Source organism: Cyrtonyx montezumae, unplaced genomic scaffold, assembly GCF_038088225.1.
Source record: "Cyrtonyx montezumae isolate F1298 unplaced genomic scaffold, pur_monq_1.0 scaffold_3, whole genome shotgun sequence".
Taxonomy (NCBI): Eukaryota; Metazoa; Chordata; class Aves; order Galliformes; family Odontophoridae; genus Cyrtonyx; species Cyrtonyx montezumae.
Genome location: NW_027072034.1, coordinates 3,331,457 through 3,350,200, shown reverse-complemented (window position 1 = coordinate 3,350,200; position 18,744 = coordinate 3,331,457). Strand labels below are relative to the sequence as shown.

Sequence of the window (18,744 nt, the reverse complement as noted above, 5' to 3'; positions counted from 1 at the left end):
AAAAACAATACACATCATATGTAACCACACATCATAGGCCATATGCAAATTAGCCTCTCACAGAGACCATGCTTCATTCTATGAGACTTCCAAGAGATAAAGAACATTCATATTACATATAATTATCATGAAATAAGGACTAATGAAGCACACCAGAACTTCTCTGTCCAAATTCTGCTGCTTTACAAGTATGCTAATTTGAAAAGCATCACACAAACATTGTTTTATGAAAGGTACCATTAAAATTCCAAGATAATTTCCACCTGTTGTATGAATGTGTGCACCATTGGTGCGTATTTTTAACAACTGCTACAAAATAAAAAGGTACATTACCTAAATTAGATAAATAACCTTGCTAATCTTGCTGGAACACTGAATTCTTTTCACATCAAAAGTCACACATTGGAAGCATCAACACAGCATGACTACAGGCACCTCTGGTGTATTTCACTTAACATGTGTAGCTATCTTTTTATTTTTAGGACAGCCTCAAGAAAAAAAAAACAAAACAAACAACTCAGGTCAGACTTAAAAGCAGCACCATAAATAGAAACAGGATTTTAGAATTTTCAGCAGCATCTGCAGGACAAACTGCCATGTAAATGGGAACATAAGTGCACAGAATTCAAAATCTGACCATCTCTGACCCCCACCCTGCAAACGTTGAGGCATTTCAGGATACTTATGTTCCTGTGATTTTCTAACTTTCTTTTTGGAGATAGGATCACAATTTCTTCATGATTTAAGGTTACTAGAAAGCCATTTCATTGCTTCATCATTCGAATCATTCTTTCCACGTACAGATTACAGCTGGACTGATTATAATGCATTTTCCAATCACTCAGTCACTACACTGACTATCTGCAAACTCACCCAAATGAGGCCTGCTATAAATGATACCAAGAAATCAAAGAAATCATTCCATAAGGTGAACGGTCATGACAACACCTTCCACTTTTCAGTTCCTTCTATTCTAATGTGTAACACCTGTACAACTCTACATATATTAACTCTCTTTCAGTTTCCTTCTAAAATTAGAAATATAAAATTTTTCTTTGCTTGCAAAGTCTGTGCTGTATAAACTGCTCCCACAGCACAGTACTCTTTTCAAAAGAAACTTCAGGTGTGCATATGCAGTACCTTGTACATTATTTCTATATATTCAGATGACTTTTACTGTGGTATCTGCACAGCAAACTTCTTACGTCTATAACAACTTGAAAAAATCCCTCTCTGTTCAAGTGTTATATATTAACTTCACTCCAAGGGGCATGTTAACTATTTCTGTGACATTCAGAAGACAAGGCAAATTAGCTACAAAAGCATCAGCATATATGATGCAGCAGTTTTTATTAATTATCCCACAAGTTGGATAATATCTAATGCAAACCGGGCTTGCACAAGCTTTTCAGTGGCACACTGCTGATCTGCACTAGTTGAATAGCTGGCCCTATAGTCTTCATCTGCAGGGTGGTGCATTGGAAGCCTCCACAGCGTATTCTCAAAGACACCATCTGGCACACGTAGAAAAGTAGTCAGTGCTACAGTTTGCTGTTCCTGTTTATTGACGACAGCCAGAGAAAGAAATTGCATTAGATTGCTTTTTAATATGTGGTAAGTGGGAAAACACCTAGCAGAATCTTTGCAAACGTTTTGTCAAGTGAGCAGTTAAAGCAGAATGGAGAAATCCTCAAACAAGAAAATAAGAAAACACTGCAGATAAATTTTGAAGCAAACACAGCAGCTTCTGATAAAAACAAGACTGAAATGGGTATGTTAGCCTCTTAAATTTTTCCAGTTCACTCATACTTGAATTCTTGGCAAATGCTATGCTCACTGAAGCCATAAGATTCAGTGGAGACAGCAGACAGTGTCTGCTGGCAAGCTGTTGTATCACACCTACAGAAGAAATCCCATAAATGACAGAGACACCTCTTCCCACTGTTCAGATGCAAACAGGCAAATAAACCTATTCCCAAGAAGCCAGATGTGGTACAAAGTCATGTTACAGCTCGTGTCCCTGGATAACTCTGATTTGATCAATCAAACAACATCCAACGGGCACTTATAATCATAGAATCTCTAAGGCTGGAAAAGACCTCTAAGATCATCTAGTCCAACTGCCAACCCTCCATGCCTACTAAACCATGTACCACTTAGAAGATACCACCGTGTGTCATCCAAACAAAATAAAAAAGGCTACTGACTAATCACACCTCCGCTACAGCACTTGTTTAGAGTACAAGAATGGCTCCTTTATTTCAGGAGAGGTGAAAATCTATGAGGGAAAAACCATCTCCCTTTCGTATAGATAACGAGGGTTCCTTCAGTTTTACACACTTGCTGTACATCCAGTGTAGGGATGGCAACCCTAAAACAGGAAGCAGAGGACTTTGTTTATAAACATGAACGTAGACACGGGGACATATTTCACAGCTTTTGTGCATTAGGGGGAAGGCAGGGCAGAACTGAAGAGGAAGGCCCTTATGTGCGGCCTACTTTCAGCTGCTTTCATTTAGCACTTTACAAGGAAAAATCTGTTGCTCTTCCAATTTTACACTGGTGCATGGAACCCAAGGAGTTTTCAGAGACTCATAATGTGGTTGCATCATAGTCAGTTTTCATTGAAATGCTATTTTTCCTCACAAACTTCTCATGGAAGCAGTCTTCATTCCAACAATTTTTGCTCTTGCAGTGGTAGGGAAATCTTTGCAGGGGCTTAGAAAGGGGAAAGTTACCTCCTTGGAATAGACTGTAAATCTATTTATCATTAATTCCTCCAAGCCAATTGCTTCACAGGAAGGTATAAGATCTACAAGGTAGATCATTGTCTCCATTTGAATATAAATGAAAAGGGAACATAAAGGAATCACATTAAACCAAACAGCTTTCTAGAAGGAACACTGAATGGGATTCAGGAGACTAAGATTCTCTTACTAACCTACAAGCATGGAATTAATGAAACTGTTATGAGCTGGATGTGCAACTCATAAGAAAATATACAACCAAAGCAGTTATCTCAGCATCCAACTGGTCAGCCATATTGTGCCTGCTTTTGAGCACAAGTGCTCAATCCAGTACAAACACATTCATGAGATTCAAGAAATGAACGAGAAGAACAACAAAAAATCTAGAAGACAATGAAGAAGTAAACATATCAGAATATACACTAGGGAAGAAGTGAATTATAGAATCATAGAATCACAAAATCATCAAGGTTGGAAAAGATCATCCAGTTCAATCATTCACCTATCACCAATATTTCTCACTAAACCATGTCCCTCAATACAACATCTAAATGTTTCTTGAACACTTCCAGGGACAGTGACTCCACCACATACCTGGGCAGGCTGTTCCAGGGCCTGACTACTCTCTCAGAGGAGAAGTATCTTCCTAACATCCAATCTGGCACAACTTGAGGCCATTCTCTTCAGTCCTATTACTGGTAACACGGGAAAAGAGGCCAACTCCCATCTCACCACTCCCTTTAGCTAGCTGTACAGAGCAATAAGATCACCCCTGAGCCTTAAAATCTTGTTAAAATCTTAACAACTGTTTTCCAATGCTCAAGACACACAATTACAGTGAAAAAAAAAAAAAAAACAATCTGTCCATCATGGTTATTATGAATTAGAAGTATATCCACAAAGATCTAAATGTGGCATGTTTTTTTTTAATTTTTCTCCACAAAATAATTATTAATTTATGGAACAAATTGAGCAGATTGGTTCTGGAATCTACATCACTGACACATTTTAAGAATGTAGAGGGTAAATATCTACGAGGAATAGTTAGGATTCAGCTAACTCTGCTATGAGTCTCTAGGGACAGTCTTCAGCACCCAGACTTTTTTTTTGAAGATTTTTATGTGCCACCCCCTCTGCTCCAGTCTCGTATAAACAAAACTGGGATAACAATACAAAATGTTGACAGCCTTACTGACAAAGAAATGCTCCTGAAGATTCTGCAAGAAAACTAAGTGCTGAAATAATCACGATCTCTGACAAGAGATATCTTTCCTCATGCTAGGAGAGAAGAAATGTAATGACAAGAACCTTTGTTAGCATGAAATTATAGTCATCTCACAGTCCAACCTATCTCGGTAATGTGCTGTGTTCGGTAACTTGTACATTTGATGTTAAAAAAAAAAAGAATGAACACAGATTCCAGCACAAATCTGAACCCACTTTGAGCAAGAGCTGAACACACACACTTGTTCTCCACTTCTGCAAATGGTGCACTCCATTCTGGGACAAGAATACAGAGGCATTTTACAGGTAGGGTAGTACTGATTAGTAAGAAAAAATACCTGCTCACACCACTGATCCTACTACACAGGAATAGCTGATTTCCTCAAGATTAAAAGGATTCCCCTTCAATGCCAGTTAGTACTATTTTCTTTCTCTATTTCACTCCCATATATCTCAACTGAAAGGTATAAATGCATTTTACTTTTGAGGGGAGAGCGGCATAAAACCACAAACTTTCTGAAACTAGTTTTTCAACAGTTATCTGCAATAGGAATACAGACAAATTCTCCAATGCATGTGCACCTTCAGACTGCAGAGTCTATATGGCACTGCCACTGAATGCCACTTTTCTGCCTTAATGAGGACTCACAGACATTACACAAAGCCTTCTGGAAGAGCTATGTTAGGAATTTTTTGGTCAAGATTAATAAACATGAAGTAACACAAAAAGCCATACAAAGTTTCTCCAAAGAATAATTAGAGAAAAGATCATACTTTTCATGCATGGTGGGATTTGAAAAATGTAGGTCTTGTTTTTACCAATAAAAGAACAAGCAGTGCAAAACGAAGTGCCTGCTTGCTAGAATGTGTCAGACATAGTTATGACAGAAATCCCATTAACAAGATTCCCCTGAGTATGACTCATTTTTACTTGTCACTTAGAAAAATTTTAAACAATTCAGATTTTACGTACCTTTAATTATCATCTTCCAAGAAAAAGCCATTGGCCAACAACAGCAAGCCAGTATTGTATATTAACACACAAAATGGAGTGCTTCACAGAGAAGTTGCTACGTACTAGCATAAAGCCAAAAAGCAAGGACATCAAATAGGAAGGTAACCAGCAGCACACATCCTATGTGATTCAGCAGCATGTAACAACATTCAAAGAAAGACTTAAAATTTGATCAATTCAACATAGTAATAGAAAGAATGCAGTTATTTGGCATTAATTAAATATAAATTGACAAAGCCAAGATTTTGTAGGTACTTAACATATTTACATTCCTTATTGAGCTACATTTTTTCCTCCAGACTCCTAAGGCCATTTTTAAGCCTAGAATAATAATGTAGAGTTAAAAATAAGTTAATAGTTTCCCTAAAACTTGCTGTACATTGCAGACGTGCACTTTCAACTTAGTGCATTTTACCGTGGTCGTTATCTGGCAGAATAACAAGATCAGAAGCATTCTATCCTACACAGACTGTAAGCTAGACAACTGTATTATTTGCAGTACTAGTAAATGAACTGTAGCTGCTTTAAGTCCCTCCTCTTAGCTCTTACTCCATTGCAAACATCACAATGACTAAGTGACTCCAGACCTTTTCAAAAGCATTTCCCACTGAACTGGGTGATTAAACTACTTCCAGTCTTAGATAAAGGAAAATGAGGTGAGAACCTTGATCAATTTAAATGCAGCATTAGCTATTATAGTAAAATTTTAAAAGATATGACATCCGAGTTTACAGATGAGTGTAATTATGCAATTATATTCATATATTTTACACCAAGGCATCTTGTATCTACAGCACAGTCTTTCATACTGCAAAACAAAAACTCTCTTAAGAACAGATACACTCGGTAAGTGATGTCTGTGCTCTATAATTGCCTCACAACAAAGATATAATTGATGTGGAGCCAATATGATCAATTTAATTTCACTAAGATAATATGACCCCATTCTCCATGATAATATAACCACAGAACTTAAAAATCATGGCATAAAAATTCCCTAGATTAAAACTGTATGAATAAAATATATATTCAAGAATTAGGGATGGATTTTCTGCTGTTAAGCACGTGAATACTTATTTAATTTTAACTATCAGTATTTAGGTTCACAAGCAAAATCACATACCTTAAATAATCCTACTGTTCAATAAATTAATACTAATGAACAACAGTATCTCATGCATGCCAGTTATGATTACTCAAAAAGAAAAGTAATAAGATATAATAATATTAATTATTAGAAATGTAATAATTTCTAATAAATTTTACTTTTAGTTGTAGAATCAGATTCTAGCTAAGATCCCACAACTCTGTAGAGTCCCACTTTAATACCTTTTGTCATTAGCTTTCAACCACTTTTTCCTTTTTCAAATCACAATGTAAAAAAACATTCTTCTTTGATTTTACCAAGCATTTTCATACTCTCTTACCTTCTCAGTTCAAAGAACTGAAAGAGATTCTGTTGTTGCAACAGAGTTAACATATACGTTGCTGAAAATTTACCAAAGCTTGTAATAGTGTCTGCCATGGTAAGGAAAAGTGGAAGGTACAGAGGCATTGTTCAAATTAATGCTTTGGTAGAGCACAGAGATGACACAGGGCAGCATTTTTCAACTGCATGGCCCCATTGCCAGGGAGCTCACAAGGTGTGGGATGTGCTGTTACACTTGGAAATGGGAACCCTTCCTTAATGGGCGACCTCATAACAGCAAGGACTGACACATGGCATAGGATATCTTTGGTAACTTACACCACCTTGAAGGAAGGTGTCACAGTGCCATGCCTAATGCCTAATTAAGCAGTCCATAATCCAGGTGCAGAGCATCAGCCAGGCATAACAGCCTGCTGGCAGACCTCAAAACTAATCACTGACCAAAAGCAAACAAAATCTCCCTTTCTCTGTTACTGCTACAGTTCTTGAAGGACAAATAGATCAGTATATGTTACTTCTTTATGTATCTGATGTTTATATTAAATGCAAAGAAAGTTGCAGAAGTGTTTTATATCACAGAAGAAAGGCTGCATTCCAAAAAAGAGGAGGGTTAAGAAACTTATCTAAACATGGCAACCGTAACACAGGTCTACTATCCCACAGTTAGTAAAAATAAGGAATGCCTGACAAACCAAAGTACTACTGCCTAAGGAAGCAACGATATAAACCTTCACCCAGCAGTTTCTGCCTCTTCCAATACTGTTTGCCTGTAATGCACTCAGTGAGCATCTCATGCAGCAGTTACCTGCCATCCTGCCAGCTGTGCAGTGCCAAGTCTACTTTTGGTATTACCGACACCTCTGCAGTAAACTGAAAAGAACTGCACTCACAGAACCACGGTACCACAGAAAGATTAAGGCTGAAAAAGACCTGTAAGATCACCACCTCCCTGAGCAGCCATTCACCACCGCTCTCTGGGCCCAGCCCTCCAATCAGTCTTCTACCCCAGGTAGAACACCTGTCCAATCCATGAGCTGACAGCTTCTCCAGGAGAAAAGTACAGGTGACAGAGTCAAAGGCTTTCCTAAATTCTAGGTAGGTAGTCATTGAAGGAGATCAGGTTCGTTAAGCAAGAGCTGCCTTTCATGAATTCATACTGCCTGTGTCTGATCTCCTGGCTGTACTGCTGTGTGACTGCACCCAAGATGATTTTCTCCATGACTGTCCCCAGTACTGAGATCAGGGTGACAGGTCTGTAGTTCCTCCAATCCTCTTTCTGACCTTTTCAGTCTCAAAATTACTTCTCATCCCACCCAAAGCAATCTGCAGTTTTCTTGGTGCCTTCTTCAAAATGCCACAGAAAGCAAATTCACTTGAAGTGAATGGCTACACTCATATTCCAGCTGTAGAACCTTGCAAGCTTAGGGAGGACAGTGACTGGGAGCTGTCAATGCATGGTCACATTTAAGCATAGTCTAAGGAAAACATATCCTTTTAGAACAGCATGTGTGCTTGATTTTAATCTGAAATTTTATCTGTGTAGAAAAATAAGATTTGAGGATTTTGTTGTTTTTTTGGTTTCTTTTCAAGTTATGGATATCCAGTAGCCTGTACGTGGAAGCACTAAACAAGTGGCAAGTGACCACTCTGAATTCACCAGAAAGATCTGACCTGCACTGCCTTAGGAAACAGTACAACCAAAGTGTGATTCCCTTGCTGATCCAAAAGGAAAAGCTGGAAAGCACACAGACTCAACAAGGAGGAGGAAATATAGTGGCTACGAATGCGTGGTGTTTTTAATAAGGTACCAAAATGTAACCTGAATTAATTGTACATATACATATGCACATTGTTAATCTGCACAGTTGGAAGTGACTTTGTTAAGTATTTGATGGTACTTTTTAATCAATGTACAATTGATTTCTCATAAACTTGATAAATTTTTAAAGTCTGTACATTTACTTAAAACAATAATACGATAATCTGGGAATACTAAATAGCACAGTAGAAAAACCTCATACATCTGCCATATAGCAACTCCTAGGACATATTGCCACTGAATTATAAACTTAAACAGCTCTTCAATCAAACAGTTTGAGCTTACTCTTGCTTCATGAAAAGTCATTGATGGATGAGTCAAAATATGCAAACATATATGAATCCTTTTACCTTCTCATTTATTATAGTGACAAGATACAGTCAAAGTTAAGGGGTTCCAATAAAATCTGTTAAAGTATCATAAAGAGCTCAGTGAAAAAAGCCCCCTCCAACATACATACTTTTTCAAAATATATTCCTTAAATAATTTCAGTAAAATTAGAGCAATTAGAGCAAGTAAAGTTTTTGGAACAAAACTTCAACATCAATTCACAAGGAAAGCAGATTCTTACTGTAGTTCTGTGGGACAAGTTCTGGGTTCTTCGGTGTTTTGACTTTAAAAGATACATCTCCAATAGTGACAGTATCACCTGAAAAAAAAGGAAAAAGAAGTCTTTTAGTTTCTAGACACTTTTGATGTGTACAATATGTTCACTTTAAGTTTACATCACAGGCTGTGGTAACAGAGCCATTAGTTTACCAGTAAGGCTCTGCTGCTGCTTTTCAAGAGGTCAGGCATCAGAATTTATATCCAATTAATATTCCTCAACTTTTTCCTTTTATTTTTATAACTACAATTTACTTTGCTGGGAGCTATGGAAGTCAAGCTCACTATAGAACCCTGTTCCAGACACAATTGCTAGCTTCTTTAAAAGAAATCCTCAGCTTTTTTGTCTGCAGAAACAACAGTGAGAAGCACTTGTAGGGATGATGATTTTCTTGTTTTCAGGCAGTCTGAAACAGCGTGTCTTGGAGATACAAAATGATATTCATGCCAATGCACCCTACCTGCACTCTCCAGCCGTGCAGCTGAAGAACTTGGCACCTTTTCAAGGTTGCAGAAGTCTCACATATTTCTTGATCTGGATCTCACTGAAAACTAAAAATACTAAAGCACCTGCCATGTAATTTACTGGTTACTTACTAGGACTTGTCTATCTTGAGTTAAATTGAAGGGAATGCCCTGTGTACTTCCTCACTGAAATCAGAACTGAAATCTAGCTTGAGCCAGGAATGGGCAAGCACCAAGAAGGCAGTGGTCATACAGAAACACAGAACAGCCAAAATCTGTGAGGCCAAGAGAAGAAGCTGCAGAGTGCTATCAAACTCAAAGGGTATCTTTTTCAGGAAAATCTGGGCCACGTAAACAAGTTCAGAAGTATTAAGACCACAAAGCTAAGGGAGAAGTTTTTGCCATTATGGTTGCTGAAGATCACACCACCTCCACTGCCTAACAGCATGTGCATGGAGAGGATTACAATGACTGCATCGGTGCAGCACTCTGATTACACTACCTTTCCATGAACTGAGGCCAAGTTTTAGAACCATTCATGCTTGTGTTTGTCTGAGAAATGAGACATAGAAAAGATGTGGCCTGTGAACAAGATTCAACTCCAAAAACTGTTCTATTGGTTTGCCCAACAGCATCCGGGGGATGCATAAGGAGTAAATGGGTTCAGAAGGTTGATGTTAAAACTGGAAAGGGGGATGCTGCAGAGGAAGCTTGACCAAATTGGCAAAGACCATCAAAATGGCTCCTGCACGAACAGCAGCTCTCCTTTTGTATTTTGCACTCCAACGTGGCCCATTACTGGCACACCCAGATGTAACTGCAAATCTCATAGGACTGAAAACTCACAAATTCTGATGTTATTCCAAAGAACCATAGGAAATGCTACACATTTAGAACTGGATGCACAGCAGCCAGTGAGGAATCACCTACAGCAATAAACAGGAGGCAGTAATGAAAGGATTACAGATCATTTCCTTCCAAATTGAAGTGCTTAACAACACAATGAGCCTGGGATTCCCAGCCTGACATGTATGCCCATTCTTGGGTCTTTATGTTGCTCCCAAAGTACAAATAATCACTCCAAAACATTTTTCCTTAGAACAGCGGCAGAGGACATATGATGATCATTGCTCATGCATTTTGTGCAACACAGTGCTTAAATGTCTTTCCAGAAAGTGGGAGACAACAGCAGTACTGCTATACAGAAGGTGGCCATGGGTTCATTCCTGGTCCAGTGGCCAACTGACACCCAGCAGCTCCCACTCTCCCTGCTTAGAGCTGAGCACTCTTCTCTTCCAGGCTCATGCAGGAGCCAAGAAGCACAATGGTCCAGAACAGCAGGGGCTAAGCTAACTATTAAGCAGCAGTCCAAGACTTCAGCTAATTTCCTGGCCCAACTTGAACTGCAGAACAAATGCTATTTGCAGTTCACAATTCAGAGTACTATGCCCTCTTTAGCATGACGTGTTCAGAGTCACTCCAAAAGTCCAGCAATAGTTCAGGAGTATTGTACCTGTTCTGAGAACTGTTATGTATTTTTCAATTAAAGAGCTGCCAAATAAACAACATATCCACTTACAGGAGTGTGACACTGCAGGCTCTGACGTTCCCAGGACTTTGCCCACTTCTCTAAGCTTAAAACAAGAAAAACTAATTTTCTGCACAGCCGTTGTCTCCTGTTCCCTTTCCTCTGCAGTAGTGCCAACCACTCCTTCTCACTGGGGAACAGCTAAAGGGTTTACCAAAATGCCTCCGAGTTTATGAAAACATCCTGCAGGCCCACTGCTTCCTGCAAAAATTGACACCCCTCGCATTAGCTCAGCTAGGAAGAATTTTAACATTCTAAAAAGAGCAGGTTGCCTGATATATCCTTAGGAAACTACTGCCAGGTTGTTTTTTTTCTCACCGTTCCTCAGCCAACATGCAAAGAGACAGGAGTATATGACTAATTAGCTTCTAGCTGAAATCACCTCAGCTCAAGATGTAAATACTCTTCCATGCATATACAGTCTTCCAAAACACAGCAGGGACACGATGCCAGATGCTGAAATAACAAGGTGTCAGACTTCTTTAGCACATCGGAATGATGATATCATTCACATAAGAATGCTTTAATTACCTATTTTACTGGCACAGTACTGAGAACCTTAGCTGATCTCCTATAAGCTGAAATTAAGAATTAAAAAAAAAAAAAAAGTAAGTTAATTTGCTCTAGGTAAAAAATAGAGAATGCATCTCTTCTGGCAGAATTCACTTCAAACCCTAAGATGCTAACCCCTAATCTTTCCAAAAATTCAACAAGTATTCCAGCCATCATCTGGCCCTGCAAAGTCAGGTAGGAGGGAACTATATGAGAGTGGTAGAGAGAACTAAGCACAGCAAATCCCTAACACAAGCTAAATGCATTTCTCTTTTAAGTTCTGTTGCTGCCTGGAGACAAACATTGCCTCAAACTCCCATCTGTCCACAAAGCAAAAATATTAACCACGTTTAATAGAACTATGAGCAATATCAAACCAAAACAGCACTGTCTGTTTTCCTAGCTAAATGAGCACAAGAGGGATTAGTACGCTAATCTTATCGCACACTTCCACCTGGGCTATATTTTCTTGTCTAATTTGTTTCTCCTACATTCATTTAAAATCTCATGTTTGGTTATGCCATTTCCCACTGCATTTCCAAACTCTTTGAGCAGAGTTGTCAGCCCAGATAGGCTCTTTCCAACATTTCACCAGCTGGCAAGGAACTGACAACAGCCTGCCTGGTAGAAACGTGGTGTTAAATCAGCTGGGCTTGTCATTTGAGAACACGCATCCCAATTTTTCTCCACTGCAAATTATAGAATACTCCATAAATACTTCAGTTCACAAGCTACTGCTGTATTCCCATGAATAAAAGCTACAGAGGTGAACAGGTGGAGATGCGCCCTGGTTTCTTATCTCTCACACAGAAAATAGTAATCTTAGCTACTAAGGTCTTCAGGAAAATAGTGGGATACAATCAGTGCCTGATGTACAAAGAGCTACGCCTGCTAATGTAAAGCAGTTGCCAGATAAGCCAGAATCTAAAGGTAAGTGAGACATTCGATTCAAGGGCTGGTCAATATACATATGCAGCATAGAGTCTCATGCAATATGGGTCAGAAATTCAGGGCACATAAATGTAGTGATCCAATAACAGGAACTGGAAGAGACTGGAAAAAAAAGAGTTTTGAAAACAGCCTCAGTACATGCAGTGAACTCTTCCTAGAACATATGGCTTGGACAGACCTGCATTGCCACGAGACAGGAGTCCACATGTGCACATGCAGCTAGCCAGTAACCACAATGCACTAAATCTGATGTATTCTCTGCTTCAGAGTTGCATCGTATATATTAATACGCACATCTGCTTTTTCCCATTAAAGAAGACAAGAGCTCTTCGGGTGAGCAGGCCTATGTCTTCCACTCTGTCCACGGAGGGTTTGTCACCATCATAGAGAGCAGAACTCAGTGCTGCTCCTCTGCACCCTGCGAGGAACAGCAGCCACCATCAGGCCTCCTCCAGGCTGAATAAACCAAGGGACATCAGCATCTCCTTGTATGACCTACCCTCTAGACCCTTCACTACGCTTGCTGCCCTCCTTTGGACACATTCAGTTTTACATTCTTCTTATGTTGTGGCACCCAGTGCTGGAGGTGAAGGCTGCACAGTGCAGAGCAGAACAGACCACCCCCCCAAGACCCTATGTCAGTGCTGGGCCTGCTGCACTCCAGGGCATGGTCTGTCTTTTAGGCTACCAAGACCACTATTCTGATCAACACAAGCTTAAATAGCAACACTAGCTTCAACTAGTATCAGCTATCCCTCTTCTCCTCACTTCCTCCCAAGACAAAGAATATACTCTACTCACATTTTTTTTCTGTATGTTGAAGAGAAAAGCTACTGCTGTTTATTTGAAATTATTTACAGCAACGCTGGTCATATCTGAAGAGAAAAAGACTGCATCTCAGTTACTATTTATAACTTTAAAAAGGTTTAATTTCTTGGGCTCAACAAGAGGGAAAATAATAATAAACAGCCCCTTCAAATGCATTACATAAAGAAACTCACAGCAAGGGAGAACACCCTACACAAATGTACACATGTATTTAGCTTTTGGGTAAGAATTCTGCACAGAGCAGTTCCAATCTCTCGGGAAAACCTTTCTGTCATCAGGCTTTTCATAAGATGCTACAATGAAGCTTGAGGAATGCTGAGTTTTTAGGCAGCTGATTGCCTTTTGGCCTCTTTAGTCCTCAGCATATGTGAGATTACCACACTCCAACAGCGGTCTTAACGTATTACACATTCACTTGTACGCAGACTGTCCATCTGGTCTCAAAAGCCAAAAACAGCAAAAGCATATTAAAACCGTGAAGGTGCTAAGCTCCACTAACATTCATTTTTGCGGGATTAGATCACATCTGTTAGAATAGAAGAGTTTGATTTCTAAATTATATTCCACTGTGTATTTCCAGGTTTTCATCTCACTACATTGTGAAGGAAAAAAAAAGGAAAAAAAAAGGAAAAAAACAGGCTCTTGACTGATATTTATCCATCACATGTGCATGAGTGTGTTGGCCCTCATCCCTGGAGAGACAACTTTTTTCTTTAAGAAACTGAAATGATGCTTCCAAATTCCTTTTCCTCATCTTTTGTGGATATATCACTCACTTGTTAAAACATTTAATGCTATGATGTTCTCACATACACACGATATACAAATTTCAGAACATGTTAAGTAACTTGCTTACCATGTCACAAACATGCTAAACTGAATGCTAAAATCAATTATCAAGCAATCTTAGAAATACTGGCTGGAAAGCACTCTGAATATCATCTTCTCCAGCATCCTGCTCAGCTTCAGCTTATGAGCAAGGCTAGATCACACCACCTAAGGCCCTGTCTGACTGTATCTCAGAAACCCTTAAGGATGGAGATTCCACAATTTCTCCACTTAGCCTCTTGCCCTGCTCTCCTGGTGAAAAGGTTTGTCCTGTTGTCCTGCCTGAAGCTCATGAGCCTCAATTTATGAGCACTGTCTCTTGCTATGTTATTTGCCACTACTAGGTAGTTAGACTTCATCTTTGTAACTATAACTGCAAGTTGCAAATAGATTCCTCTCCCCTCTTCTCTCCTCCCTTTGCAAGACTACCAAACCCAGCTCCCTCAGCTTCTACTCACCATCTGGTGCTCTGGGTCCCTAACAGTTCTGACAGCCCTCAAGCAGACTTCGTCAGTTTCTCAGTTATCTCCCTAGAACTGGAACCCACAACTGGACCCAGCATTCCAGGTGGAGCCTCAGCAGAGTGTTCTAGAGATGAACCCTCCCTTGCTCCTCCTAATCTAGCCAAGCTCGTAGTTTGCTTTATGCTACGAGGGCAGTGCTGGCTCATATTCAACCACACATCCACCACAACCCTTCAATCTTTTTAGGAAAGCTCCTCCTCAGCCATTCCCATGCCAGCCTGTAGTGCTGTAACACAGTAAAACTTCACCCTACTCCTTGAACTTTTTGAGGTTTCTCTGGACCCAAACCTCCAGTTTATTGAGGCCTTTCCAGACTTAACATCTGCAGTTGACAAAGCACAGTGACTCTGTCCCTGCATGCAAATAGTACTTTTACAGTCTTCCTCTGCTGCCTGTCCTTATTTCACTTCTCTATGCTCCTTCTTTGTGTTTTAGTCCATTGAGAGGTTCCCTGCTTGACCAAGCAGGCCTCCTACTCAAACACCAAATCCTCCTACAGCACGGGATCATTTGTTTCTGAACTGCCTTCAAGTTCTCTTTAAAAGTGATCCACCTCTCCCAGGTGCTTGGTTGTTATCCAAGGGATTCTACCTATAAGTCCCATGAAAAAACAGAAGTCTAGAATCTGAATTCTGCTGCTCACCTTCCCAGCCTTCCTCCAGCTTCTGAAATAATTCATTACAAGGTCACAAACACAGGCTACCACCTATGACCAGGTCAGTCAGCTCTTCCCTACTTGTGAGCAGCAGATGAAGTGTTACCCTTGGCTAGGCTCCCTGGCATTTACACTGCAAAACTGTTACCAGCACTGCCTAGAAATCACTAAGAACTCATGCAAATAGCAGACTGCCCTCCCAGCAGATGTCTGGATGGTTGAAATCCCCCATGAGCATGAGGGCCTATGAGTGGGAAGCTTCTGCTAGCTCTCTGTAGAAAGCAGTATCCATTCCATCCTCTTAGTCATATGGTAACAGATGCTCACTGCATCCTCAGGATTCCCTTCCAAAACTTACTGGCATGGTCAGTGCTAATTACATGAACACCAGATCACAATGTTTTAAAACTGTATAAAGATCCTTAAAGAACAATTTGCTCGGTGCAAGAAAGCCAGACTATCAAACTACTCTAAACTGAGCTTAAATATCAAGTGCATTAGTAAAATGTCAATAATGTGCTTCAAGTAAAAAGAAACTATGTCTAAAAATAAATACTGAGTTGTTTTGAAAAGCACTTAGTTACTGAAAAGACAACAAAACAGATGAAACAGACTACAAAATTCACTGCAGCATCTCCTACACAACCATTCTGAGTTTGTTAAGCAGGTTTGACTTCAGCCTCGTGGATTACCATGGGCAAGGCTTGCAAAACTCATCAACAGGTGCCTTGACTGTAACAGTTGCTAAACAGGAAAACTTAAATTTTGAGCAACTGCCAAACATTAAAACCTGGAAGCTATTTACTGACATTTAATCATGGGAACAACTGTGAAACTTTACTGAAGACCACGAATACTCAGAAGCTTATCTGCCTGACAGCTCATCCCTTTCTTCCAGTTGTATCAGTGAGTCTAACAAATGACACAGGTTGTTTGTTGGTTGTTTTTTTTTTTTTTGCCACTTTTCTTTCTTAAACATTAAAATAACATTAAATAACTCAGACATCTCTATACACTTCCGGGGACAGTTGGCTTTAAAAGTTCCCCATCTACCTTTTTTGCCTTCTCAGTTGTGCTGATGCAACAAGCGTAAGGCCTTGCATTAAATGAGATCACTGATATGATTTCAGCCATCACAAAGCTCACAAACACAATTAAAGATGCAGTGAACAATAGCATGGCGGTTGTCTTTCAGATTTCTCTCAAACTATACCACTGAAGAGCTCTAGCAGCTCCCCTATGGCCTTCCATGCACTACCAAGACAAATCTGCCTTATAAAGACAGTGTTAAAAGTTGCTGAGCATGACTCTTTTATATAAAACAGGACAAAACAGACAACAGTTTCTCCCTTACACTTAAGAAGTACCATCACAGAGAGTAAATCAGATCTGGCAGAGATGTCAGATCCAAATTACTGGGTACACAACAATTTGCTCTTTGCCTGACTGTTAACAGCTTTCAGCCCTTACAGAAATATTTTGCTTTTCAGGAGGGAAGGATGCAGCATCAAATAACCCTGATATCATCCATTTTTCCTGTCTCTAACAACTACAAGATCGCCTAGTTTTGAGGCAAAAGATTTAAGTCTTCCTAATAAAACTACTACCATTACTAACACTAACTGGGAATACTTCTATTTTTCATGCACATATACAGCACACTCATGAATACTGTTAAGCTGCATTCACTTACATCCCATAATACTGAATTTTAGGAAGTATTTTCAGTAGTTCTGTTTTTGATGCTGTTCCATTTCACTGAGCTTATCCTTGTTTGGGAAGTCATCTCAACTGATCTACCGTCCTCAGGCACTTGTTTTACAAACTGCTAACTTATTCCTTTATTGTTCCTGTTCTTAAAAATAAATTACCCTAGCTTAATTTTGGGATTTTTTTTTTCAAAGTTAAATACTTTTTATTCCAGATTTCCCTAAGGATTTTATAGTTATCTGTTCTTCAAAGGCTCCTCATGAAGGAAGTACACGTATCAGATATGAAGTTGACCGATACATAAAATCAAACAGCAGGAATAGAGGTGAAAGGCACTAAAGGGGTGTTCAGAAATCACCCCCCATCGCAGTCCCTCGGCAGTGTTCTGTTTCCTTCATTCCCAGCTGCTCATCATTGACTATATTTAGCAGTTTGATGCTTCTGGCTTTGGTCCCGAGAAGTGCCAGCTACGGTGGGCACGTCAGCACTTCCGAGCGGCAGTTCTGCTCCGCTCGGGCCCAGAGGGCATCAGAGGACAGCGCGGGGCAGCCCGGCTCACCCCCCCCCGCACACCCGCGCTCACTGCCACCGCTCACGGCAGCACCGCGCCTCTGTACGAAGTAACCTAGCCGAGGAGAGCGATGCTCTCAGGCAAGGGGCCGCGTCTCTCGGCGGCTGAGACGTTTTGGAAGAGAACACCGAGCCAAGACGCAGCTCTCTGCCCTTGATCGCACGCAGCACCCGGCACGAGGACAAGGCCCCGTGGCGGCGGGTGCTCGGTTACCTGAGCCGTGCAGCGCCCGCACCTCCAGGCGGCCGGGCCGGGCCGCGACCGCTCCGCCGGCCAGCAGCTGCCGCAGGAGCAGGCGGACCCTGCGCGCAGCCGGAGCCCCGGCCCCGCCGCCCAAGCACAGCACCCGCGACTGCATGGCCGCGGGCAGCGCCGGGCCGGGCGGGGAAGGGAAGCGCCGCCGTACAAAGTCCCACCGGAAACTGCAGCCGGGGCGGGAGGAGTCCGTGGGGCGATGAGCCGCAGGGGGAGCCGCGCTCACCGGCCTTCATCTCCTCTCTGCGCGGCCCTCGGTCGCTGTGCTGCAGCCCCTGCCCCAGCAGGGACACGCGGAGCGGGGTGCCCAGGGCCACGTTCAGGCGGCTCTGGAGATCCTCGAGGAGGAGACCCCACACCTGTGGGCAGCCTGTGCCGCTGCTCTGTCGCCGCGCACCTGGTGTTTAGGGGAACCTCCTGTGCTCCGTTTTGTGCCCGTGGCCTCTGGTCCTGGCACCGGGCACCACTGACAGGGCCTGGCTGCAGCCTCTGGCACCATCCCTTATGGGCACTGATGAGATAGATCCCTCCATGTCCCCTCTTCTCCAGATGAACAGCCCTCGCTCACTCAGCCTCATCTCACGTTTGAGCTTTATTCACTTTTCCATGCCCCACTGGAAAGGGACTTCTATTAAATCAGAGGCTCTTGCTGTGTATAGACTCAGAACACAGAACGGCAGTCCAGAAAACACTGGAAGTGGCTTGTCTTACAACTTCACCTATATTTTTGCTTTTAAGCAACAGACCATGTCTGACTACTTCAGACAGAAACAGCTTAAAGTTTGAATCTTTTTAGCGGGAATAGCAGGAATTCATGTGATAAAAGGGGTAAAACAACCCACCAAACATATTGCCACATCATGCAGCAATTCAGTACGGATGGTTGCAGTGTTATCTGTAAGAAAGACATAATTTTTATATGAAAGTGTCTGAAACCCATAACCAGAGAAGTTTAAAACACCCAAGAGAACAAAATA

At 41.1% G+C, this 18,744-nt stretch overlaps 1 protein-coding gene across 1 annotated transcript in view; it reads right to left on the bottom strand.

The window, feature by feature from the left end:
• The window catches only part of VWA8 (von Willebrand factor A domain containing 8), a 173,539-nt gene extending 155,654 nt beyond the window's left edge, over window positions 1-17,885 (bottom strand). The window contains exons 1-2 of the mRNA XM_065743996.1: window positions 17,726-17,885; window positions 8,806-8,883 (exon numbers count right to left, since the gene is read on the bottom strand). Coding sequence (XP_065600068.1) covers window positions 8,806-8,883; window positions 17,726-17,870 — 223 coding nt within the window. The 5' untranslated portion in view covers window positions 17,871-17,885. The remainder of the gene's footprint in view (window positions 1-8,805; window positions 8,884-17,725) is intronic.
• Window positions 17,886-18,744: the final 859 nt, after the last annotated feature.